Below are 25,445 nucleotides of genomic sequence, written 5' to 3'. Positions count from 1 at the left end.
GCACTGAGCAGGAACCAGTCCACCCACCATGAGTGGTCACTGAACCCCAAGTATTTTCACACAGTCTTCCAGTGATAGAGCCACCCGACTATAGACCTCTTTGCTTCCCCTCACAATGCAAAATGCAATTTCTTTTGCTCCAGGGTTGACCTCAACAAGAATTTATTGGGTAATGCTTTCCAGTTTCACCGGGGGATCGGGCTCCTGTACCTGTTCCCCTTGTTCCCACTTCTCCACAAGGTTATTGCCAAAATCGTTTAGGAGAAAGCAAACTGCATCCTGATCACCCCCCACTGGAGCAAGAGACCATGGTTTCTGGCCCTTTTCTCCCTTTCCCAAGGAGAGCCTTTGTCCCTTCCCTCGGTGGACAACCTTCTCTACATAGGGGATGTAGCCTGTTGCAATACCCCAACACTACTCCTAACAGTCTGAAAAATCTAGTAGTAAATCAGTGACCAGTTAGAGTTCAAGATGTCCTCATTTCCACATGCAAGTTATCCATTAGGAAATCCTATGCTATGAAATGGTCTAGTTTTGTTAGATGGGTTTCCAAAATGACAAAATTGCTAAACATTGTGATTTACTCACTGTGTTTGAGTTCTTGTTGCACTTAAAGGACCTTGGTTTGTCTAATTCCACTATTAAAGTTTACTTTGCTGCCATCTTGGCATTTCATGTTGGCTCTCTTTTTTGCTCATCCATTTTCAAAGTGTTTTTTTAAAAGGCCTCAACAATTTATATCCCCCAGCTTTGCATTCTTTATTCAGATGATCAGTCTCACACCAGTTTCCTCAGGTACATGACTTTGCCACTCTCCCAGTGTGGGACTGCACATGAAGACCACACAGATGAATAACACTGTTACATTTACCTGTAACTGATGTTCATCTAGTGGTCTTCTGTCCAGGCACACATCCCTCCCTCCTTCCCTGTTGTGGACTGCTATCTGTTGTGGTTTTTCATGTATTGTGCCCTAAGGTTTTTTTGCTATTATTATTGGATATTTCAGTTTATCAGTTACCACAGCATCAGAAGGAGGACTGAGGGACGTATGTGATTTCCTCCCTCCCTGTCACGTGATCACTTGAGCGGGAAAGGCCAGCTTTGTCCATGATGGGAGGGAGAGAAAACACTCTTAGCACTGCAGATCTTTCCAGAAAGCTTTTGAATCTCTCAATTGCAGGCCTGCACATGTGCAGTCCCAGTTTGTGCCTGCACAGAAGACTACTGGATGAACATCAGTTACAGGTAACTGCAATGCTGTTGTTTCACTTCTGTCTTTTATGAGGCTGGTGTATAGATAAGCCAGATAACATTTCTCTTTCCTTTAATTTTAAACCACAGGAAGCATTTATTTTAATTCAGAAGACAGAAGCAGAACAAAATGCATTATGTATCTGTCTCCAACAATCTGCGACTAGTGTAAAAAGCAAAGTTCCACCTCCTCCTATATTGCTTTCCAGATGTCATTGGTCCATATCATTTAAACCGGCTCCATTTATTTCTGATGTAAAGGTAATTATTTTCACCATTGGCACATACATTACCTTAGTTGGGACAGCTTGTTTGGTCTTGACAATTGAGAATATTAGAATAGTATTATATCTCGCTTGATTATTGAGTATATAAGTGTTTTATTTTTTTCTTTAATGCAGTTTAAGCCAGAGTTTTCATCAGCTAATAAAGTCTTTAGCATTTGAGGACTGATAATGAGCTCTTGTACAAATTTAGGACACCACCACATGGTGGTGCAATATGCTCAGTTTTTAATATTATTTTAAACTTTAAAAAACAGATACATGATGAAACAAAAAAATAATCACTCTGGTACCGATTGTATTAAAAACAAATCCTTTATTATTTCATTCTATTTTATACATTCACTTGGAATATAAATGCATAAAATATTTATCTAGGAGGTCACTACAGCTCATCATATTCATTATGATATATCCCCTTCAGCTGGAAATTTATACTTTTCCTATTGAATAACATTATAAACAATTAGCCTGAAGTTAAAGATACACTGTTGTTATATTTCTCCGTGAGTAGCAGTAAAAGTTTGAATTTTAGATTTTTCAGTTGTATAAATTAGAAGTCCAATTAATTTTTAGCTATTAAGTTTTAGATATGTCCTAGCCTTTAGAAACTATGGTCATAATGCAGTACCACTCAGTGAATTAAAAGAAAATATGTATTGATATAATGGAAATATTTTCATTATGTTTAGAGAATCTTTACATCTTCTGTTTCATACTTACTTTGAAGTTCTGTTGGAATCTGAGTTTCCAAATTATATGTTATGTATCACTAAACTTACTTATTTTGAATGCATTTAATCTGATAGATACTCATAAAATTTCAGAAACTAAAATATAGTGATTTTGGAAATATTAACTGAGTGAGAGTTGTCAAAAAACTTATTAGTGAGATTTGTCATATAACTTAGAAATTTGGAGATGTTCTTCTTCTTCCATATGTTTAGAATTGAAGCTTCAATTATTATAGTAGCTCCAGATATTTCTGTAATTGTTATTTTTTAAAGGTTTCATGGTATGCCATTTTTGGATGTGTAGCACAAGGAAGTATTCCAAAAGTGCGGTTAAATCATTACAATCTTCAGAACAGTGCAGAACTGGTAAGATCTCTTATAGTTCTCTTCTGAGAGTATGTCTATTTTATATGCCTCTTTCTGAGCCAGACAGGTAGCATGTGTGGGAGGGGTCCTGTCTGAAATGCAGCATTACATATATATGCATAAAGGTGAAATTGGGGGGGGGGGTGCCCAATTCTATGGGCATCCATAGACCTTGCCCCCAGTGGTGGGATTCAAATAATTTAACATCCGGTTCCAGTGGTGAGATTCAAATAATTTAGCAACTGGTTGTTTACAAGCACCATTGTAACAACCGGTTCTGCCGAAGTGGTGTGAACCTGCTGAATCCCACCACTGCCTGCCCCCCAAGACCTAATCAAAGTTGGGAGTTCTTCTGAGGAGAATCACCAGCAGCTGTGCTGCAAATTTGGTATCTCTGCCTTGGAAAACAGTCCACCTGGAGCCCCACAAAGATCTCCCATTGAATGTAATTGGAGCAAAACAGTTACCCAGACCCCCATCCTCCCATTGTTTCCAATGGAGGAAAAAACAATTTTTCCACCAGGGGAAAGCAAGGAGGGATGCATGTGAACAATCATTAGTCAATGCCTCCCATCTCAAGAACCAACAAAAGCCCAACAGAACCATACTAGGACCCAATCCAGCGGACCCACAAGCCAGTGCATCTCAAAGCCTAAGGGAACCATTGTGAAAACAATACAGACAGACAACACAAGAAAATCAAAACAGGGCATTTTTGCTAGCCCAGATGAAATCATAAATCAATTCAACATGCAGATTCCCATCAAAACCTAGACATGCTGTGGCGGCACAAGCCCAACAGAGCCCATGTCAAACCAGGTAACTGAAGGCGCAGGGGCATTTTTGCCAGCCCAAATGTAGCCACAAGCCAACCAATCACGCTGTTGCCAAGAAAATCCTGGCATACTCTGGCAGTGGTACCTTAACAGTACCCATGTCCAGCCACACAATGCCAGGTAGTGAAGGTTTGCAGGCACGTTTGCCAGCCCAGATGAAGCCACAAACCAATCCAACGCAGCGCTACCTTATCAGCCACATAATGCCAGATGGTGAAGGTCAGATGAAGGCCAGACAAAGCTGCAAGCCAATTCAATAAGCAGGTGCCCAGCAAAACCCAGCCTTAACAGAACTCATGTCCAACCACACAATGCCAGGTAGTGAAGATATGCAGACATTTTTACCAGCCCAGATGAGGCAGCAAACAAATCCAATGCACTGGGCCCCAGAAAAACCAAGGCACACTGTAAACAAAGGGCGTTTCCCCACTTACCTTTGCTGCCCTTTGCTGCACGCTACCCTCAGCGCACGGCATCTCTTGCGCGCTCTTGGGCGCCCCCACACCCAGGCGTCCCCATCAAAAGGCGCCATTTTGAGGAGCGCCAGGGATGCTGCGCGCTGAGGGGGTGTGAGAGCGGCAGCGTTGTCGCCACCCCTGTAGTGGGGAGTGCCCTGGGACCCCGCGCTACTTGAGGAGAGTAGCGCGGGGCTTAAGGTAAGTGGGGATAGGGCCAAAGATATCTTTATTTTCCCAAGAAAAGAAGGCCTCAAAAAGTGAGAGGGAGCGGGTTCTGTGTGTCTCACATGCCATCTCAAGTCTGAACGGTTAAAACTGTGCTGTGGCTGCTTTCCATCTCTGGCTCTCGTTTTCCCATCTCCTACTCTGCAAAGAAGAACGTTAGGCAGAAACAGATCTTGATTAGCTTCATTATTTGTGGCACTCCTGTGGATTCTGCTGGTTTTTGTTTGACACACTGGTCCCTATCCTACTGCATCCCTGGCAGAGGAGGGGAGGAAGAAACAGCAGCAGAGCTGCTTTCGCCCCCACCTTCCCTTCTGCTGGCAATGTGCCCTTTTAGGCTTGTATACACTGAACATGTTGGGAGAGCTTTTCTCTCCAGCTGACAAGCTCCCTCAACTGCTTGGCAATCCTACCCTTGATGTAGAGATCACACATGGTTGCCAGTGTGTAAACCTTATGCTGGGTGAAAGGCTGAAGGCAGGATGCCATACCATCTTGCAGCCACTGGACCAGCACACACACACTGCTAGCATGTCAGCATATCCTTCAGAATTTCAACCAAGTTCTCACAAGCTGTTTGGATCATGGAAATGACTGGAGCCAGCATTGCCATGTCAGATGAGAGCAACTGTATAAAGTTCTGAAAGGGCTTAAGTACCTCCTCAGTCTGAGAGACGGTCAAACACTTGTCCAGTTTCAGCTGGTTGTCTTTGACCCTTTCTGCACAAACCAGATAAAATGTTTTCAGGGAGGAAATAAAACATTTCCTCCATGGAGTTCAGCATGGTTTTAGTGCCAAACATTTTGTTGCATTCTGATCCCAAGTGCTTCTTTTTTGAAATTGGTTTTTTGGAAGTGTTCCCTTTGTGGAACTGTTTTCACTTGCTGTGTGGATCCCTTCAAAATGTTTCCCACGCTGTTCTGCAGTCCCCGGACTTCCTTGTTGGTACCATTTTCTGAACTCATGCCGGCCATCTCGCGATTTATTTTCGTCAGTTTTTTAAAGATTTCAGGGAGTTATTATTTCTGTGTAGCTACATAGTGTACATAGCTTTGTAGACACGACCCCTAGAGAATCTCAGTTTAAACACTTTGTACAGAATTTTGTCTAAAAGCCCACGTGATACAAATCTGTTAACAAATAAAATGGAATGTATTTTTTTCAACTGTGAAACAAACTTATTCCATATTAACAGGTACAAGCTGATGAAAACTGCATCTTAGAAGTTAAAGATTTAGAACCCAATGAAATGTACATATTTGCAGTTGCAGCATATTCCTCCGATGGAAAACTTATTGGTGATGGCATTGGGGAGACCACAAAACCAATTCTTGCATACCCACCTCTTTCTGCTGCTACTGTCCGTGCGTACATGGTTCAGGTAGTAATGATTGAGCTGTTTTGCAATTTTAATTTTGTTTATAAATTTTGGTGATTTGCAATATTACTATTGTCCCATCTCTGCTCTTGGGAATTTTGGGAATACAAACAAAATAGAGGGTTGGATCCAGTCAACAGATTCACAGAAGGAACCTGTAGAGCAGATCTTTCCCACCTTTCCCTTGCTCAGGCAGCTTGCCATTTGTCTCAAAACTCTTCTCTGGAGATCAAAACTGCCTTGTATGCAAAAGATACCAGTGGGCAGTGAGGGAGCAGCAAGGGGAAATCGCCCCCCTCCTCTGATGCAAGCTGTGAGCAGAAGAATGAGCAAAAGGTGATTTTGCCCGATTTCTCTGGGCTGCTGTAGTACCCCACTCTTTGCCATATTTGTGGCACATTTTGTTGACTGCATGCAGAGAGTTCGTGTGTGTTCATATGCAACCATAGGTTTTTAATTTAATCTTATGTTGACATTTCTCTTCATAAAATGAGGCCTTCTTCAAAATCTTAGAAGATTGTCCATGTTTCCTACCACCAGGGCCGGAGTGAGGGGGAGCTGCGCCTGGGGCATTCGCCCTGCAGCCCTGCCATGCCCCCACCCCCTTGGTGCTACACCTCTGCCTACCACAAAATCTTAAATTAATGCATCTGCCAAAATTTCTACATTCCTTTTAGCTGGTTTTCTACAGCTGCTCAGCTCCTGCATTTCCTCATTCTGTTCTTTGCTTTTGCCTGCTCCAACATTAACCTGTGTGATCTCTCAGTTCTCCCTTCTACCTCCACTCTCACGACTTGATGGATTTTTGTTCACAAGCATCTGGTATTTCTGATCTCAAATAGTCATCCTATTCCCATTTATCCGTTTCAGCAGGATGATGAACCACCTTTGTGACCAGTATGACATGAAGAATTGTGTTTTCTCATGTCAAGTATGGGAGTTCACCTTTAAGGCTGAGAGATCCTACTTTATATTATATGTATCCTTTGATTTGTGTACAGCTAAAGATTGTTTTTGATAATGATTTAATGATTATTTTTAATGTTGATTAATCCAGTTACAAATATTCACAGAAAAAATATCATGTGTTCTTTTCTTTTAGTGTGCTTTTCTGACTGAGAACTATACTTTATCTAAAAAGGCATTTCAACCCCTATGGGATTATTTTGTCTCACGTTCTCATACTTCTGCTGTGGATGCTGAAATTGTTTCTATAAGCAGCAGTTTGACCATATCTCCATACAGGTAAACAGAGAGAATTTTAAAATTATGAATAGAATTATAGGCCTGATTAAATACAGGAATTGTTATCTTGTTATGTTGACTATATGACAAAAATTCTAGAAATGATCAAGGACATTAACTGTTTTTAGGATGATAACATTATTATTCTTTCTTTGTTAATTGTATTTTGATTTTTTTGTAATGTTATTTCCCCAAACAGTGTTAATGGAAAGTTATTAGCCTGACTCTGTGAGCTTTTGTGATGCCAGATGAACATGCATGGTCAGATTCAAAGAGCATATTTGTGAAATTTAGACTTTGCAATATAGCAGCAAATCCCAAGTTGTCCTTGTAAATACTATTATACTGGCAACAACCTTCATCACCAGATATAAAAAATGGATATGGAGAAGGTTCATGGGGGAGGAAAATGTAGGGATACTTATTTCCATTTGAAAGGTTATGTGGCATCATAGAACTAGCTATGTTGATATATCAAATATATTGTTGTAACTAGCTTTTAACCATCAAAGTATTCAAACACTGTCTCTATTGTTCCAGTTGTGTGCATATGCCAATTACATAGGCAGTAAACTTTCCATACTAGTGTTTAGCTTGTTAATTGGGACATACTAGAAGAGGGGAAATGTGATGCTGGTTTTAGATATAAAAAAATACCAAGTTTAAATCCCTGCTGAACATTGAATTCGCTTGTTCAGATCACTAACTGTCAGCATAAACTACTTTACAAGATTGCCATCACTTAAAATGCTACCGTGAGTTCCTTGGGGAAGTGTGGGATATATATGGAACAAATGTATAAACAAGCTGACATATTTTGGATTCAAAATATTGGGCTGAATTCAGCTAGCTTTTCTGCAGGCGAAAAAGGAAAGAGATGTCATCTTTGATCAAATAAAAAGGCTATTATCATATATCATGATTATCATAAACCAGTCTATACAAAACCTTTTTGGGATAAGGGTGTGGGAAGGAATTTGGTGAGATTGAGTGGAAAAGCTGCTTCAATCAAATCCAATATTGTTCTCTTTCCTTCTCTCTCTCTCTCTCTCTCTGTGTGTGTATTTATGTACACACACAGCTTATATGTGTGTATACTAATGTGTATATTAATATAAAAGGGGTTTGCTGTCCCCCCAAGAATGCAATTTTGTGAGGCATTTCAGGCCGTTAGGGGGAAAACATGAAGATTGTACTGTATAGTTGGAAATTTTTGTGCCCACGGAAATGTCTAGTCTGGATCCAAACCATTTTTATTATGTTTAAATGGACTGGCTGTATTAAAACGTTCCTTACACTTTGTGGGCTGGGACATATCTGCACAAAACTGATCCTCAGAATTTGGTTGAGAAGTGAAACGTTTTTAGTACTGTAGCTTGATTAATAGAAACCCAGATGCAGTGGGATCAACTGCTTAGTTTCATACCGTAGCAGAATGCTGTTATAGGTGGTGATATATTGTCATGTCTGATAGGAACATCCATGATGAGTCACACACATGAGTCCCAGTGTCACACATGTAACCTCTCTGAACATCAGGAAGCAGCTTGAATATTTTAAATGCCAGTGGAAAAAACAGCATGATGATATGCAAGATACATGATAATAGAAAGGAACTAGTTTCTCATAAAAGCTATTAACTACCCTTTGATTAATTTTTTGAAATAATTTTTTATTGTATAGTCTGAATCCACATTACATTTTAGTATACTTGTTTACATTTTTCCAAACCATACATTTCCCCCTTTTATCCCTCCCCCTAAAAAGTATGTCTTGACGGTTTTTCAACCAAACAGCAGTAAGTTCATTCTTTGTTGCCTCTTCTCCCATATTTCTTCTTTGACTCTGACTTCTCTCATCCAATCCACATATATTGTCCATCTCTTCAAATTTTCTCTCTGTTTTTCTTGCCACAGTTTATTCCGTGATATTATGTCGAATATGTCCAATTGCACTTGTTCCCAAATATATTCTAACCATTTCTAGATTGTCCATTTTTCTTATCTTTCCAACCAAGTGCTATTACTGCATGTACCTCTCTTATCATTATTTTATACATTTGTCTATATTTTTAATCAACTTTTCCATCCTCAATTACACCCGTAAACATTAAATCATTATTTAAATCTATTTTAACCTTTACAATTTTCTCTATATACACTACCCTTTGATTAAAATTATCCAGATTGTTCAGTTTTATGCAGAAGCATGCTACATCCATTGTAGAAGGGAAAGGGTGTCTGAAAGAGTCTGTAAATTCTTTCTCCGAATCAAATATTTGGGGAATTTGTTTAGCAAAAATACCAGAATGCGATGTAAACATGAATAATGATTTTTTACGTTCAGTCCTAAGTAGCATCACAGTATTCTAAATTCACTGAAGTCAACAGCCTTAAAATGATGTAACTGTTTAGGATTGTACTGCTCATCTTTAAAAAAATTAATGATGTTACAAAGCATTTTGGGGGGCCAAGAGTGTGTCCCAGTAGCAGCAAATGGAACAGCTTTCCATGTAGCATTCTGAAATTAGTGTTTATTGCCATTAATTATTATTATCATTAATTTATGTGTTTGTGTGCATGTATGTAATGGTGTTTGTTTTTTCATGTTTTGTAGGTTAAATCCTGATACTTTATATCATGCTTCTCCAAACCTCTTATACCTGTTTCTCAGGAGCATTTTTGTTATCAATGACATCCGTGTGAGTGATAGCGCTCTCTTCTGTGATTCGATTTCTTTCAGTGAGCTAAAATATAGCAGACAGGTATGTGTGGTTTAATAATATGTTATAATTCAATCTTAAACGGGGAGAACGAGCACCAGAAACGGAATCTGCCGCGCAAGCAATGGAGAGGTCGTCCCTCAAACCTGGTTAGTTTGTGTTCTGAAACCTGGCTAAGACGGTAGTGGGGATTCGACCCTCATCTTTAACAATGCAATCCAGATTCCCTAGGTGGCAAGATTGGGCTCTGCTATGACACCACCCTACTGCTTCCAAGGTTTCACACAAAACACATGGGATATGTCTGTGACCAACTCCATCAGGGTGTGGGAGCTGGAGGGAAAGTGGAAGCCGAACTACAGTCCACTCCCTCTCCTGGCACACACCCCAAAATGCCTCTGGATATGCCAGCACAGCTTTTTGCACTGGTGGGGATGGAGAATGGCATTGGCTTTGGGTCAGGTGCCACAGAGCTGCATGATGCCTGCCTGCATTTCTAACCCCTCTGTTGGTGCATTTGCCCTTTGCACCGACAGGGCAGGCACCCACATCAGCCCAGAACTGTGCTGTCTCCTGTGGTGAGTCTGTCCCCCGATCTGAATTGGGCTGCCCGTCCTGAAGACAGCCCTAAAAAGGTTGTGTGAGGACACTTGTGTCCTAGTCAAAGCTAGCAAAAAGAACCATGTTCAGAGATTTTCCCTAGCCCAGTTGAACCAGAACTAAGCCTGCTTCCTTTTACATGCCCCATATTTGGGGAAACTCTAGCCATGTAATGGTGTACAAAGACAGAAACAAGAAATTTCTGAACAACCGATTAGCGCTTTGTCTTTACTTTTTAACTTTATTTTTGATTATTTATTTTTTATTTCTATCCTGATTTATTTATGATTTCTATCTCATCCTATCCAAGGCACAGGCTAGGCTGAGGGCAGCTTGCAACAACATATTCAGGATCAACATGGCTCAGGCTTAATTCACACATACAATGTCCACAGGATATCATTCAGCTGTTGGCTCTTTCTTAGTACTGTATGCACTGCTGAAACCAGTAGGACCCATTCAATTGTTCTTCTCGCCCCCTAAGTCCAGCCTTGTGTACTAAATTGGGATTCCTATGGTTCTAACTTCTCCTTTTCTGTGACACTTCATCAGTTTGTTTCCTGAACCTGTTCTATGCAAGTTATTGGCCCTGTAAGGAAACTAGTTGTTGGATCGCTCATATTGTTTTGCCTGTGACCTTTAAATACCACGAAGTTGCAGGGGAGCAAGAAAGTCACAAAACAGAAGAATTCTCAGTCAGTAACTTGTTAAAAAGAAAATTAATGCATTATATTGCCTCCTCCTACCTCACAACCCAAATGTTTTATATTTAGGGACTAATTTAGAAGCAGTATTATGATTTCTACATTGAAATTATTCTCATCCTACAGAGTCAGAAGTTCAGCTGCCGCTATTACTTTGCATTACATTAGATGGCAGATCTTAAGTTACATTTTCCAAATTCCAGTTTTAATCTTTTAATTTTCTACTAGAAAGAAACACGAAGGTGTAACTTTAGAATTGTGGGTGTTGTAAAGCTTGTTTTTAAACACTGTGTGGGAAAAATACTACTTTATGAAGAGTGCTGAATTTGAGCTAGGCACATTACAAGCATGTGGAATGTTAATGCTCTTGTACTGAAAACAGTTCTCAATACCATAAGCATATTTCTCTTTCTCATTGCTGTGCTGTGTGTTATACACATATAGATTGAAGTATTTTTTTCTTTTACAGGTTGCTAGGTTAGCTGAATGTGAGAGGATGCTAATGGCGCTTGAACTCAGTAACTGGTTAAATGATGTGCAGTATGCCCTGCAGGCTGTTGTTCATTGCTATGGCCTTATAGCTCCCCTGATCTTTCATAGGATTCACTCAGTTCCACTCATTCAGGTAAGAGAACTTTTTAAGATATTGAACCATACAATGTTCCTCTAACTGTAATGGTTAAAAAGCAACTAAACATTCCACCCCTTCCCCAAACCCTCTCAGAGCTAACTTATAGTATAATCCCAAGCAGAGTGGCACAGTTCTAAATCCATTGACATCACCTTACTTAGAAGAACGTAACTCTGCTCAGGATTGCACTGTATTTTGTTTTTCTTTGTGGTCTCTGTGCATCATACTGATGGATTTTGTACATGTGCAGAGCTTTGTTTAGTAAACCTTTAGAACTAACTTCTAAGCATGAAAAATCATCTCCCTTCAGAGGTAAGTTATTGAGTGTGCCTGCCTGAAGAGCGAGTGTTGCATCTTCCCACAATTCACAGCAGCATTTAAGAACGTTCAGTTCAGGAGCTCTTTCTTTGGAAGCTAATTTTTTTCTGTCAAAAAATTCCAGTTAGTTTTTCTTCTTTCTCTTCTCTGACCTTTTTTTCCCGTTTGTCCTGTGGTGCCCAGATACCCATGGCACAGAGGACAGCTTTACAAACTTGTTGGCAGTGAGCAGTGGTGGGATCCAAAAATTTTAGTAACAGGTTCCCATGGTGGTGGGATTCAAACTGTGGTGTAGTGCCAATGGGGCTGGGCGGGGCACGATGGGGGCGTGACTGGGCATTCCGGGGGCGGGGCATTCCTGGGCGGGGGTGTGGCCAGGACACAGCCGCTGTGCCGGTCCTTGGGTGGGAAACAAATGCACGCAGGCACAGGCTGCCACGCACACCGGTGCACCTCCTGCTAGACTGCTTCAAGTTCTGCGCCCTACTGCTGAGAGGAGGGGCGTAACTAAGGCAAAAATCGTGTGGCAAAATCACCAATTAGTAACCCCCTCTCGGCACATACAAATAATTAGTAACCTACTCTCGGGAACCTGTGAGAACCTGCTGGATCCCACATCTGGCAGTGAGTAGTGAATCTGCCTTGAACTGAGGGCCACAATCCATGTCTGATATGCCTTGAACAGCACATGACAGAGACTCAATCCTTTGTTTGAAACTCTTGAAACAGGCAAGCATAACCAATTTATCAGAATCTGATATTCCCTTTAGAAGCAACCTTTCTCACCCTTTGAGGTCAATGGTTGATGAATCAGTCCTGATTGTTGAGACATATATCTGCTCAGTATCAGTGATACCAATCCATCTTCTGATATCAGAGTCACTAGTATATACTGCTTTGATACTGCTCTATCAGCAGATGAAGCCACTGGCCCTGAATTGTCAAGGCCTGATAGCTATTGGAACTGAAGAAGGAGCAGTGCAGCTGAAATATCAACCTGAGGTAGATAAATGTAGTTCAGACCCCCTCCACTTTTTGTGTCAGCTCCTGAGGTTGATCTTTTCTTCATTCTTCTGCCACCAATGTTGAGTTGATTGCAGAGATCATCTAGAGAACTCCATCGTCCAACTGAAATCACTCTTCAGACATTGACCTCCTGGGATCCTTTATTAAAGTCCAGTTAGAAGTCTCCCCTCAGAAGATACTTCAGTCATCTCCCTTCTTTCTACCAGTGGTAGCAGCTTGTGACACTTTCTTATCCTACATACCATAGCTGCTGCAAGAATTCCTCACAGCCTTGATGTCATGAATATGATTGGGATTGCTGGAATCCACATTAATTCATCTCTCTTTGCTACCCTAATGACTACTGGGAGAATAAAGATCAGGAGCTTGATTTACTTCTATGATATCCAAGTTGCCAGCTTTCAAACTTCAGTCTATCGGCAGCATTACACATTTCTCTGGTTTGCTATGGGAGATGTACAGTTTTTGTACAATGTGTTATCCTTTGGCATCTCTGCCACCATCAAAGTATTTAACAGCTGCATGGCTGCAGTTGCAGTTCTGCAGCATCAAGGGATAACTGTCTTTCCTACAAGGATTACATGGATTATTTCACCAAATAGCAAAGAAAAGTAACAGATTTTTATCTCTGGCTGATTATGCTGTGTGTTGGGGGTAAATGTCGCAGCAAGATTTCTTGTATGGACATATTTCATCAAGCCCCAGTTCCACTTTCCATTCTCTCCACTGCAAGTGAGACCATTTGTAGCATGATTTTAATTTTGCTTTGCTACCAGAGCGGACTGATTTGCCAGTGAGCACAGTTTTGCCCTGGACATCTTCCCTGCATCCATGGCCAGCCTACCTAGCTCTACCCTTCCCACTCTCTCACACTGCACCCCTTCCCCCTCCCCCTCTATGTTGCTGGCTTACAGAAAAGTCACAGGAAAGAAGCTCACTCACACAGGCTTAACCAAAACACACTAACCTCCACTTTCTCTTGAGCCTGATTGAGATATTGACATAATAAGAACAGAAAGTGCCTGGAAATAACAGCAGGAAGTGTTGAGGGGAGAATATCAGCTGTAGCACTGTCCCCTTTTTTGGCAGCATGTGGTCCAGGGAATTGCTTTAAGTTTATTCTTTCATTGGGTGGGGGCTTATTTTTGGTACAATCATATTGATAAAAGTACAGTTTAAAGGCTCAACCAGCAATTTTGACTACTGGCTGTAATTAAATCTGTGCCTTTAAGAATAGGAATGAATGTCTTTAAGATCAGTGCCTTTAAGTTGATGGGCACAGTTAAGGGAACCAGGCCTGGAGAGGTCTCTATAGGAAAACCCAGGAGTGAGTGTCTCCTTGTGTGAAAACAGAGAAATGTGAGGAGAACCCACTACAAGCCCACTGCACACTGAAGAGTCCCAAGCTAAGCTTTCTACGCATAATTGGCCTCTGTTAGATAAGGATACTTATTAGCAAAAATTAACTTTCAGGGAGCATAATAGTCTGATTACAAATATTTTAGCCTTGAATCCTATGAGGATAATTAATCATAATATCAAGGCAAAAACAACGTTGTGGAAAGCAACTGCAGAAATGTTAAATTTTTACATTGAAATGCATTGAAATAAGGTACATTCTTAAACATCTGTTGTACAGTACTGTGTAGTTGTGGTGTTAAATTTCTGTTCCTCTATTTTCAGGTTATCATTAAGTGTCTCACATTTCTTCAAGAAATCCCTTGTAGTACCCTGCAAAGAAAATCAGCAGCTGGTTATGAGAGTATTCAGCACATGATAGCTTGCTGTTCTTTTTTCACAGCTAAGGTATTTATTGTTTCCATGATTTTCTGTTAATAATTTATTATTTATGTGGTGAGCACAAATTTGAGATCACAGTGTTTGGTACACTTGAAAAATTACTCAGCAAAAAATCTAATTATGGAATTTAAAATCAAGTTGTGGAGTGTGTAAAAGCAGTATACTTCTATTTAATCAACAGTTGGCTATTGCTTGTCTTGAAGATGTGCAGAACTTTTATTAAGTTCATTAGATCAAATTGTCTCCATGAGTAGTGTGAACACAATTTCACTGTCTGCATTTTCTAACTAGATTAGCAGACCATTTCAGATATCAGTTTAATTCCACTCTTTCTCTTTTTTTTAAGCTTGATTTTGAGAGATTTAAAATAATGGCTTAGTGTGAATATAGTGTAAGCCCTGACCTGGATAGCTCAGACTGGCCTGATCTTGGCAGATCTTGGCAGGTCAGCCCTGGCAAGTATTTGGATGGGAGTCCCACCAAGGAATACCAGGGTCAAGTACACAGACACAGGCAATAACAAACCACCTCTGTTAGTCTCTTACCTTGAAAACCCTTCAGGGTCACCATAAGAGGGATTCAGATTGACAGCAAAAAGATACTATTTCTCAGTCTTTTAGCCATAATTAAGAGATTGGGAGTACTTCTCAGGCTTATTTACCTCTACTTCCTCCGAACTCTTTTCTTCCTTCCTTTTTCATGAGAATTTCCCTCCAATCTGTTTTCAGTGCTATGGATAGTCTTATGTCTGCACTATATTGAACTCTAATGTAATTAGCTTTAAATGGAAATTTGAAGCTTATTTCTAAATGTAGTTTTAAAGACTAGTCTAAGCTCCACCCCCACCCCACCCCTTCCTTAGGAGGAAGAAGAAGGCAATGAAGGAGAATATGATCTTGAGATGCTCCCAATGTTTAAATAACTTGCTGTTAAAAAGCTAAACTGCAGTAATTTCTTTTTCCTCTTTGTATGTCAGAGGTGTATCTAGGAAAACTGGAGCCCAGTTTGGCGCCGCCCCCCCATATGAGCAGCCACCCTCCCCCACCACGATCAAACAATGATTTTTGCACTAGCTCACAAAACACCTCCCATCCCCAGCAAAACATACATAGCTCTCTCCCCACCAACTCTCTTTCCTAATTTTGTCCTCACACTAATCCTATGAGGTAGTTTGTTAGCCTGAATTTGTTAGCCCTTCACTGGGGGGAGGGTCGCCCAGGGACATGGGATATCCCATGTCCCTAGTCAAATATGACACTGGTATCTGTAGCTGAGGCTATTCGCATTGTTTAGTTCTGGGCATGTGAAGCTCTTACTCCTACAGTTCCATGAGTAGCAATGAAATGAAAACAGTGGTTTCTGCTATTCCTCTGTGTGTGTGTGTGTGTGTGTGTGTGTGTGTGTGTGTGTGTGTGTGTGTGTGTGTGTGTGTGTGTGTGTGTACACACATATATTGTGCATATCTGAATTTATTTGTAGAGGTGGAATTCTAGAATTCTAGTCATCCATGCTGTGTGGTCTGTGCTGATGCTCAGTCTGCAGCTATGTCAATACATTGTTGGCTTTAAACATATTAAACTGAAAATCAGTGAGTCATGCAAGGCTGAGAATTTTTTCCTACCTTAAAGGCTCCCCTTCACACCCTCAAGGTTACTTTAAGCCCTTAGGAGCTTGAGCATTCAAACAACAAAATTGAGCATTCTTTGATCTGTGCTCTGCATGCACAGAAATTTTTCTCTGTATTCAATCCTGAGCATTTTAGATTCCATAGGAATCTGAATATTAGAAACATTGAAACATAGATCTGGAAGAGACTCCCAAGGATCATCTAGTCCAGGGGTAGGGAACCTTTAACACTCAAAGAGCCATTTGAACCCGTTTTCCACGGGAAAAGAAAACACTTGGAGCTGCAAATAATTTTTGACATTTAAAATAAAGATAACACTATATATATTGGGTTTTTTTTTAACCTTTTACTCCGCTCATTCTGAGAAGCGCATGGATGCGTTCGCCCTGCTGCCTGCAGGGCGGGCAAGGATGGGGCCGGTGGTTCGGCTCGTGGAGCCACAGTGCAAGGGCAGAAGAGCCGCAGGTTCCCTACCCCTGATCTAGTCCAACCCTCTGGCCAATACTGGAAATTCACATCTACTCCCTCCCCTCTGCCCCAGTGAATCCTGCTTTATTCCCAGAGGAAATTAAATGGAAATGACCTCTATTCAATAGGTACTGCGGTCATGGAATGAATATGAATTAGCAATAGTTATTATCAACTATGGGAAAAGGTTATTGGATTCCTCTCAGACCAGCACTCAGACACCTGCACCTGAAGGAGTGGATGAAATACTAGAAGATGAGGTAACCTCTCCTTTTAAAATGTCTTCTTTTTTACATAAATATTGTACTATATATTAGAGTTTACTCAATTAAGAGATTAGCTAACAAGAACCTGAAATACTTGCAACTTGCTGAATAGAATGATGCCCTACAGCCATATATTGTAGTTGATCACCTCTCCGTTTTTGCAGTCTGCACTGGTGAACCCAAGCAGAAGGTTTATCAAGCCCCTGTCGGGTCGCTCATGAATGGTTGGTAGGCTGTGTTCCCCTTGGAAGGTCCTAAATGTGAATCCTTAAGCTAATAAAATTCAACAGCCTATTCAACCTGCCAGAAAATTCAGCAAAGAAGGGGAGAAGTACCAGACTTGATCTGTTTGTGGCCCTTCTGCAGTTGCTTATGAAACAAGAATAAAAATGGCTGTAAATCTCCTAATGCATTTTCCAGTGTTAAGTCAAGTCAAGGAACATTTATTGGCACAGTAATAATACAGTGTTGTGTACATAGGGTTAATTCAGCTGAATAAGGAAAGAAAAAACTGGCATACGATTATTTATATAAATTAAGAATATAAAATGAATGTTATACATTAAAAAGAAGAAAAAAGGGGAAGGATTGTAAAAATTTGATCCTGGAGCTCTAGCTTATGTACAGTGTTTAGTCATTTGGCCTTGACTTGTGTTTCACTTCACAAATGTAACAATTTTTGTACGTGTTTTTTTAATTTGATCTTTCATAATGCCCAATAAAACTAGGAAACAAATCAATCATGAAAATGTCAAATAATAACAACTCTAGGCTAAAAATAATTAGAAGGGCAATGTACAAATGCCTGAGTTGTTCTTCTAATCAAGGAAATCACCTGTGGACGAAAGGTGCCCTTTACACTCTCCCATTAATTTCAGTAGCTTATTGTCATGGAAGAATCATAGTTAGTGCTTGAAGAGGAGGTGCAAATGAAATATAATGTATTTGTTTAAAATAAAAATATTAGCCATAATGTCAGTTTTGAAAAATATTGTTTAATTAGTGAAGTAGCTGTAGTTTTGCTTTTAGATGTTACATAAATGGAAATTATTTTTAACTGTTGCAGACTCCTTCCAGAAGGCTGAAGTCACAAATAGCTGCAGCTGAAAAAGTAAATGAGAATTTAGAGGCTTTGGAAAGCACACTGCTGAGTCTGACGAAACCAGGTAGATAAGTGTCATTATGTCATTCCAACTAATCCTGTAGAAATGATGATAAATTATGGTAAATAAGTAAACAATCCTCAGGCAGGCACCTTCCCACTGCACACTCCTTTCAGCCCTGTTGTCTCCAATTTTTGGACTGCCTTCTTGTTCATCATCAAATATTTTATTGTATTACTTCAGAAACCATAGCAAATGATAGGTAGCTTGTCATAGTTGGAAACCACTTGGTTTCCAATAGGCATACACAAATCTTTTTTCCACCAGAATTTGGGCCTAACTTATTTTGTTCATTAAATTTTTATTTAGATTTTAAAATATTATCAAGTCCTGCGTCTATAGTTGTGATAGGACTTCTCTGACATTACATTACTTTCATGAGGTAATCCTCATCCACCTGTAACTTTCCCAGAACAAAATGGAATGAAATATTGAGGAATTATGATTCTCATTCAATAGACATGCCTTTTGTATATTTCAGGTAGATAGGAGATAATGTCTCAATTCTAGAGGCTGTTGTTCTGGCTTGCTGAGTAGGCACATGGAAGCATGGACACAAGTCCCTTACTCTTGTGGAATTCTACTACTAAATGGTCCACATTTTCTCAGCCACCAAAGTGACAGGGTTGTGGGTGGAAGAAGTCACCTCCACAGCTTCCCTGGAGGTTCTTCTTCAAGGCAAACCACAGCGATCAGGGGTAGGAATGCATTGGTTAGATGGGGCTCATTTACTGACTGTACCTGTTGAGTTTGGGTCGGACCCTGTACCAGGAATCCCTAGGAACAGGGGAATTAAAAGGAGGGGGGGGAGAGAAGTATGAAAAGATGGGGATGCAGAGAAGCAAATAGGAGACAGGATGAAAGTAGGAACAACAGCAAGGTTTAAAAGGAAAAGGGGTGAGAAGGGGAGGATTGTGGAAGTGGGAAGTGTGGTGAAAGCAGGTGGTGGAAGATTGGGCAGAGACAGGGAAAGAATTGAGGGTGAACACTGAAGAAGCGAAAGAAGGCTTATCTGAGTAGAACTTCAGGGGGTTGGGGCTAAAAATCTCAATTGGCTCCTCATGAACTTTTTTTAACATGAAGAGAGAATATCACCCTTCCTCTCTATGGCCCTTTCCGCACGGGCCAATAACGACGCCCTGGGGACGGCAAAAACGCCGTCCCCAAGGAGCCGTTCGCACAGGCGGCGCTGCCAAAACGCAGCAGCTCTGACCTGTCTCCCTTCCCCCTCCCCCAGGGCGGCCTCAGGCATTCCCTGCGGCGCGGTGCAAACGGCACCGCCGGGAATGCGCTGTTGTCCCCGTCCTTCCCCACTTACCTTGTCGCTGTCGTCGCCCTGCTGGCCTCCGAAGGCCCTCCCTCGCTGTCCTCCAACCCCTGGAGGTCGGAGGGCAGCGATGAAGCGGAGTCTACGGAAGAGCTAGCAGGGCTGGCAGCGGCGGCAACGGCGTGAGTGGGGAAGGACGGGGAAGAGGCGGGTCGGCCGGGCGACGGTGCTCCGCGGCGCCGTCGTCCCAGCCGGTTCTGGGACCGTCCATGCGGACGGTCCCAGCGTCGTTGGGTCAGCGTTCATTATGCCGACCCAACCCCTTCCGCCTCTGTGCGGAAGGAGCCTATGTGTATTTTTCTTTCTTTTCTATTTTGGGTAGGTAGAAGCCTAGTTGCCCTTTCTTTATGAAGTATAAATGAAGTCTCTTTTTTCCTTAATAGCATAAGACATATGGAAGGCTTAGACCAGGCCCCTCTGTTTTTATCTCACCCTGGTCTGCTGTTAGCTGCAAGCAAGGCATGTACTTGTCTTAAAAAGCATTCCACTCATTCTGGAAGAGAAAATATAAGATTTTTTTCTTTTTTAGTGCTCCGCCCATTTTTCCCATTTTTTTTACTGGGAAAATATGTGGAGGTTTGACTTTTCATATAACACATCTGGAATAAATGAGATGCTTTCTAAGAAAAGTTCTTTTCATTCAGAAACAGAAAATTTCATAGGACTTTTTAAAGTGCTTCCTCAGATTTCCCAATTCTGTTGTGCACTATTTATGTAACTCTTCCTTGTTGATCATTGTTGTGTTGGTCTTTTATCTGGATCTTAATCTAGGACAGGAACTTACTGGAGAGGAAGATACACTATTATTGTATCCTGTTATTAAAAACTGGCATACAAAGATTGCTTATAAGGAAGGTAACAGTTTTCAATTCTTGGTCATGTACAATTAATGTATTTAATTTTTGAATGTACTTTATTAGAACATTTAAAATATAAATATTTTATTTTTCTTTCAACATTTGAATCTTGGAAAATGAACATTCCAATTCTTGAATTCCAAAATAGCTGAATTATTTGAAATATATTATTTTTTCTCATGTAGTGCAAAAGTATTTACAAACAAAATTTTCAAACGTTTGTACAAACAGAAAATTAATAGTTACTTTCTGATGTCAATTTGAAAAACATTTTCATGGCTAGAATATTACCGTATATACTTGTGTATAAGTTGACCCAAATACGTCGAGGCACCTAATTTTACTGGGACAAAAAACTGGGAAAACTTATTGACTCGTGTATAAGTCGAGGGTGGGAAATGCAGCAGCCAGTGGCCCAGAGCAGGGCGCCTCCGCCTTCTCCCTGGGCAGAGAGGGTTCCTTGCTCGGTGCTGCTGGCTCCTGCGGCGCAAGAGCCAGCAGCACAGAGCAGGGCTCCGCCGCCATTCCCCTCTGCCCCAGGGAGAAGGCAGCCGCCTTCTCCCTGGGACAGAGGGGGTTCCCTGCTCGATGTTGCCGGCTCCCATGGCGCGAGAGCCAACCGCACTGAGCAGGGCGCCGCTGCCATTCCCCCTCTGCCCCAGGGAGAAGGCAACTGCCTTCTCCCTGGGGCAGAGGGGGTTCCCTGCTCATGTATAAGTCATGTATAAGTCTTCAAATGTTGCCTTGTGGGGTTTTTTTTGCAAAGTATAGGAGTTTTTTGTAATATGGGTCTTGAACTCTTTTTTAGACACAATTGTTGTATATGTCTTATGAAATCTTCTAAAAAGTAATAATGAAAAAACTGCATGTAATATTTGCCGTTATTTTATGTCTACACAGTACTAAAATTTAAGAAGAGTCCCCGCTTCCTTGAATATTTTGTTCAGTTTTTGCTCCGAGTTGTTAATGAAGAAAGGTTTTCACGAATAATAGAGTGGGCAGATGATATACAAGACTACCTTAAAAAGTAATGTACGATATATACATTTTCTGGTGAAGAAAAGTCCTTTAAAATATGAAAAACTGGGGCAATCTGGAATTTCCTTGCATTTGGGGCTTTTTGTTATACAAAATATACATGCTGTATTTATCTACGCTTCTTATGAGTACAATGCTTTTGTTGTTAGAAAGGCAGTAAAGAGCTTAGGTTAAATTCCTATCTGAAACAATTTATAACAAAAGTGAAAAGGACTCACAGGTTTGCCAAGAAAATTTTTTTCTTTAGCACCTTGAAGACTTTCACTTTTTTGGTGGCAAGGATTTATTGTGTAGGGTCCACTTTTTCAGATACAGTTCTTCCAGATGAGGTTGGGGAAACAAATTGGTGGAATAGTACACATAGGAATAGTTGACTATTCTAAAATTTAGAAGGATCCCCAAGTTCAGGTAATGACACCTCTATATGATTAATCTCTAATAGTTTGCTGAGAATGTTCTGTAGCTGAGATCATGAAATCTATTGGTAGTTAGAGCAGACAGTGCCAAACTAGATAAACCAAAGATATAAATGTATGCCATTGCCATCCCTTTTTCGTTTGGGCTGATAGAGATGTATCAAGAGGAAAAGTGAAACTTCATTCTGAGGCACAGAAAAGGCGTCATTGAAAATAAAAGTAAAAATGCTTTCAAAGTTCATATGCAAAGATCTGAAAGTCACAGTCCAGCAAATTCCTTTGCCTTATAAGATACTGATCAGTTTAAAAACTGGCTTCTCTCCTATTCCTTTAATATGTAGGAGGGGGTAACGCCCAACAACTTTACTAGGCAACCAGTCAAATTTGGCCCTGCCAGTGGAGGGGTAGCCAGTGGGCAACTCTAACTGTAAGTTTGTTTTAGAAACTTATGGGCAAATGGTTTCCTGCACAGAATGTCAGCAACTTTTGGAAACATTCACATATATGGTTATTTTCACTGTTGTTGTTTACCAGACGCAATAAATTCCTCCTCGGTGTCAAGCGGAAAAAAAGGACAAAACTAATCATAGACACAAAGAAGGCTGGAGCAATGGATTGGTACAAAGTAAGCTATTGCTGTTTTTTTCACTTTGATTCAAAACAAGGTGTTGAAGTCAAATGTATCTCCTGAAAAGGCTTTTCAACATTGGTGACATTGTTATTTTTTATTTAAAATAATAATATTCTTTCCACTCTTTGATGGTACAGTTCCCAGCCAATAGGTTTTAAGCTTAGCACACTGAATTGCTAAGAAGAAGTTTTTAAATTATTTTATATAATTTATTTAATCATAAATATGTCCTTTAAATTCTCCTCATAACTCTTAAATTCAAACAAATACAAAATAAATTACAAAATAAAATAAAATTACCTCACATCGATGTGCAACTATGCAGGCAGGCACACATGAACCCCCAGAACCTTGTTGTTACCTCTTGTTCCCAGAAGTGCCTGCATGGCTCCATAGATGGAAGCCAGGAGTTTTTTAAAAAGAGGAAAGCGCAACCGCATAACGCGCCTCCTGCCAGGCTGTTTGCTTGGCCACGGCTGCAAAGCGCGTTAAAATAAAAGAATTGCACAAATCACAATTCTTGAGAAACCCAGGTGTGGGGGAGTGAAATGCGGACCGGACTCATGTTAGGAGCTTGATCCATGCAAAGTTCCTCCCAACCTGGGTTTTATCTTGTCCTTAACTCGTGTTTATTGGCCCGTGCAGAAGTGGCCATAGAGGAGTTTTGCTAGCACAGGTGCATGAGAGTTTGAGCAATTCCGCACAGCGTATTACTAGCAGAGTTTAACTTGTGTCCGACTTGGGTAGTCCGCACAGCCACAGTTTTCGACGAAAGTCCAACTCTACTTTGACTCGCCTAAGCCGGGTCTTCTCAATCCCTGCTCCGACCTGGTACTTTTTGATGAACTTGTGTCGAGCTCACGCTTTCGCGGACAGTCTGTTGAGCTTGACTCAACTCAACTCACCCTTCCAGCCAATCACGTTGTTCCTGTCTCTGCCCAATCAGGGCTTAGTTTCTCTTAGTTAAATCAAGGCGCACTTTCGGCCAGCCAATCATAATCAACCATTGAGAGCATGCATACAGCCAGAAACTGGTGGTGCCGTAAAGCAAGCATCAACGGACCAGTGAATTAAACTGCCTGGCGGGCGGAGAAATACTTTAAAAAACGATTTTGGATAGAAACGGCGACAGCAAACAAACGTTTGCTCAATAAACTGTAGGGGCAGCCCAGCTTTCCAAAAACGATGCATCCTTATGCAAGGATGAAAGAAAAAGGGGGGGAGGAGAAGGAAAGGATTAAGGACAGAGCCCTCAGCCCAGCAGAAGCAAACAAGACTTGCTTCCAAATATCCCTGCTACAAAGACCAAGCATATGCAAAGAGCATAAGATTTTTTTGGGGGAGGGGGGGAGTGGATATAAAAAAAATGCAGAGGACAATAAACTCAGAAAAGAGTAAAGGGGGTCTTAGCTTGAAAGCCGAGAGGAGTTGGGAAATATCTCAAGGGAATCTGGGGTGGGGGGTGGGGGGAGGATGCCTCCTGTCAACCCCGAACAGCAGTGCAGTTTGAATCCTGGTTGGGGGTGGGGGTGAGCCAGAAGTCACTCCAAGGCGTGCGGCTTCTTTGGGAATCACTTACTTGGCAAGTCCCGTCCCAGGTTTCCTTGGAAAGCAACTTGCAACTACCCCCCTTCCCCCAGCGCCCCCTCCCCAATATCTCATAACTCTCCGGCGGCTGCAAGCCTTTGGGGTCCCATTTCATCTGCAAGGAGTCCAGAACAGAAGTTCTACTGGGGTTTACTTTTGAGTAAACACGGTTCCGATCGGGGTTCACATCTGCCAAAATTGCCCCCATCCCCCAATTGACTTAACACTCAGGCGATTTCTCCTGTGCTCTCCCTCCTCCCTTCGCAGTTTTTACCATTTTTTTTGGTAGACTGGCTAAGATAGTTTTTAGGATCTTCTGGGTGATTTAACTGATCCCTGGGGGAAAGCCGACAGGAGCTGAGGTGACTTCGGTTCGGAATACAGTGTCCGTGGGGATGCAGACAGAGAGGGAGGTTTTTCTAAATCAACCACATACAAGTGAGGAGCATAGCAATGTGATAAGTGATAGTGTCTACAAAAGGCTAGAGGGCAAAACACAGGTTGGGGACAGAGACAGAGTATACAAGTGTCTCTATGCTAATAGTAGAAGCCTTTGACCTAAAATGGGGGAGCTGGAGTGCAGAGTTTTGCAGGAGGACATTGATATAGTGGGCATCACAGAGACATGGTGGAATGAGGAGAACCAGTGGGATGCTGTTACAGGCTCTACAGGAAGAATAGGACAGGGCGTATTGGGGGTGGGGTTGCACTCTACATCAAGAGAGCATAGTGTCACATAAAATAGATAATGCAGGGGGAGCTGATTCCTCTACAGAAGCACTGTGGACATCACCAGGGGTGAAGGATAGTTAAACATTAGGAATATATTATCGTCCCCCTGACCAAAGTGCACAAGAGGATTCTGAGATGGAAAAAGAAATTAGAGAGGCCAACAAAAGCAAAAATGTCGTGGTAATGGGCGATTTTAACTATCCCCATATAAACTGGAAAAATGCATGTTCAGGTCATAGTAAGGAGAGAGCATTCCTGGATATGCTAAATGACTGTGGCTTAGAGCAGATGGTTGTGGAACCAACCAGGGGAGAGGTGATCCTAGATCTAATTCTATGTGGGTCCCAGGACCTGGTGCGGGAAGTCAGTGTTGTTGAGCCGATAGGGAACAGCGACCACAATGCTGTCAGATTCAGTATCTCTGCATGTGAACAAGTGACAACTACTAATGAAGTTACATTTGCCTTCAGAAAGGGAAATTTCTCAAAGGGGGATAGTGTGTAGGAAGCTGAAAGGGAAAATCAAGAGAGTCAAAAATGTCCAAGATGCTTGGAGGTTATTTAAAAACACAGTTATAAAAGCTCAGCTGGAATGTGTTCCACAGGTTAGGAAAGGCAGTGCCCAGTCCAAAAGAAAGCCACCATGGTAAACAAGGGAGGTTGAGGAAATTATTAGGAAAAAAAGATGTCTTTTAGAAAATGGAAGTCCAACTTAACTGATGAAGAATACAAGAGAGAACACAAATGGTGGC

General features: G+C 41.3%; 1 protein-coding gene across 1 annotated transcript in view; it reads left to right on the top strand.

Moving 5' to 3' along the window:
• CFAP54 (cilia and flagella associated protein 54) overlaps nt 1–25,445 on the top strand; it is a 177,571-nt gene that overhangs the window by 42,819 nt on the left and 109,307 nt on the right. Inside the window, exons 21-32 of the mRNA XM_048500704.1 lie at nt 1,345–1,515; nt 2,546–2,638; nt 5,354–5,539; nt 6,639–6,781; nt 9,398–9,545; nt 11,277–11,432; nt 14,466–14,588; nt 16,806–16,937; nt 18,010–18,109; nt 20,205–20,288; nt 21,191–21,317; nt 22,279–22,369. Of these exons, the coding sequence (XP_048356661.1) occupies nt 1,345–1,515; nt 2,546–2,638; nt 5,354–5,539; nt 6,639–6,781; nt 9,398–9,545; nt 11,277–11,432; nt 14,466–14,588; nt 16,806–16,937; nt 18,010–18,109; nt 20,205–20,288; nt 21,191–21,317; nt 22,279–22,369 (1,554 nt within the window). The remainder of the gene's footprint in view (nt 1–1,344; nt 1,516–2,545; nt 2,639–5,353; nt 5,540–6,638; nt 6,782–9,397; nt 9,546–11,276; nt 11,433–14,465; nt 14,589–16,805; nt 16,938–18,009; nt 18,110–20,204; nt 20,289–21,190; nt 21,318–22,278; nt 22,370–25,445) is intronic.

This window comes from Sphaerodactylus townsendi, linkage group LG06, assembly GCF_021028975.2.
Source record: "Sphaerodactylus townsendi isolate TG3544 linkage group LG06, MPM_Stown_v2.3, whole genome shotgun sequence".
In the NCBI taxonomy this organism is placed as follows: domain Eukaryota; kingdom Metazoa; phylum Chordata; class Lepidosauria; order Squamata; family Sphaerodactylidae; genus Sphaerodactylus; species Sphaerodactylus townsendi.
Note: the sequence above shows the minus strand (reverse complement) of the source record. Positions and strands in the feature narration are given on the sequence as shown.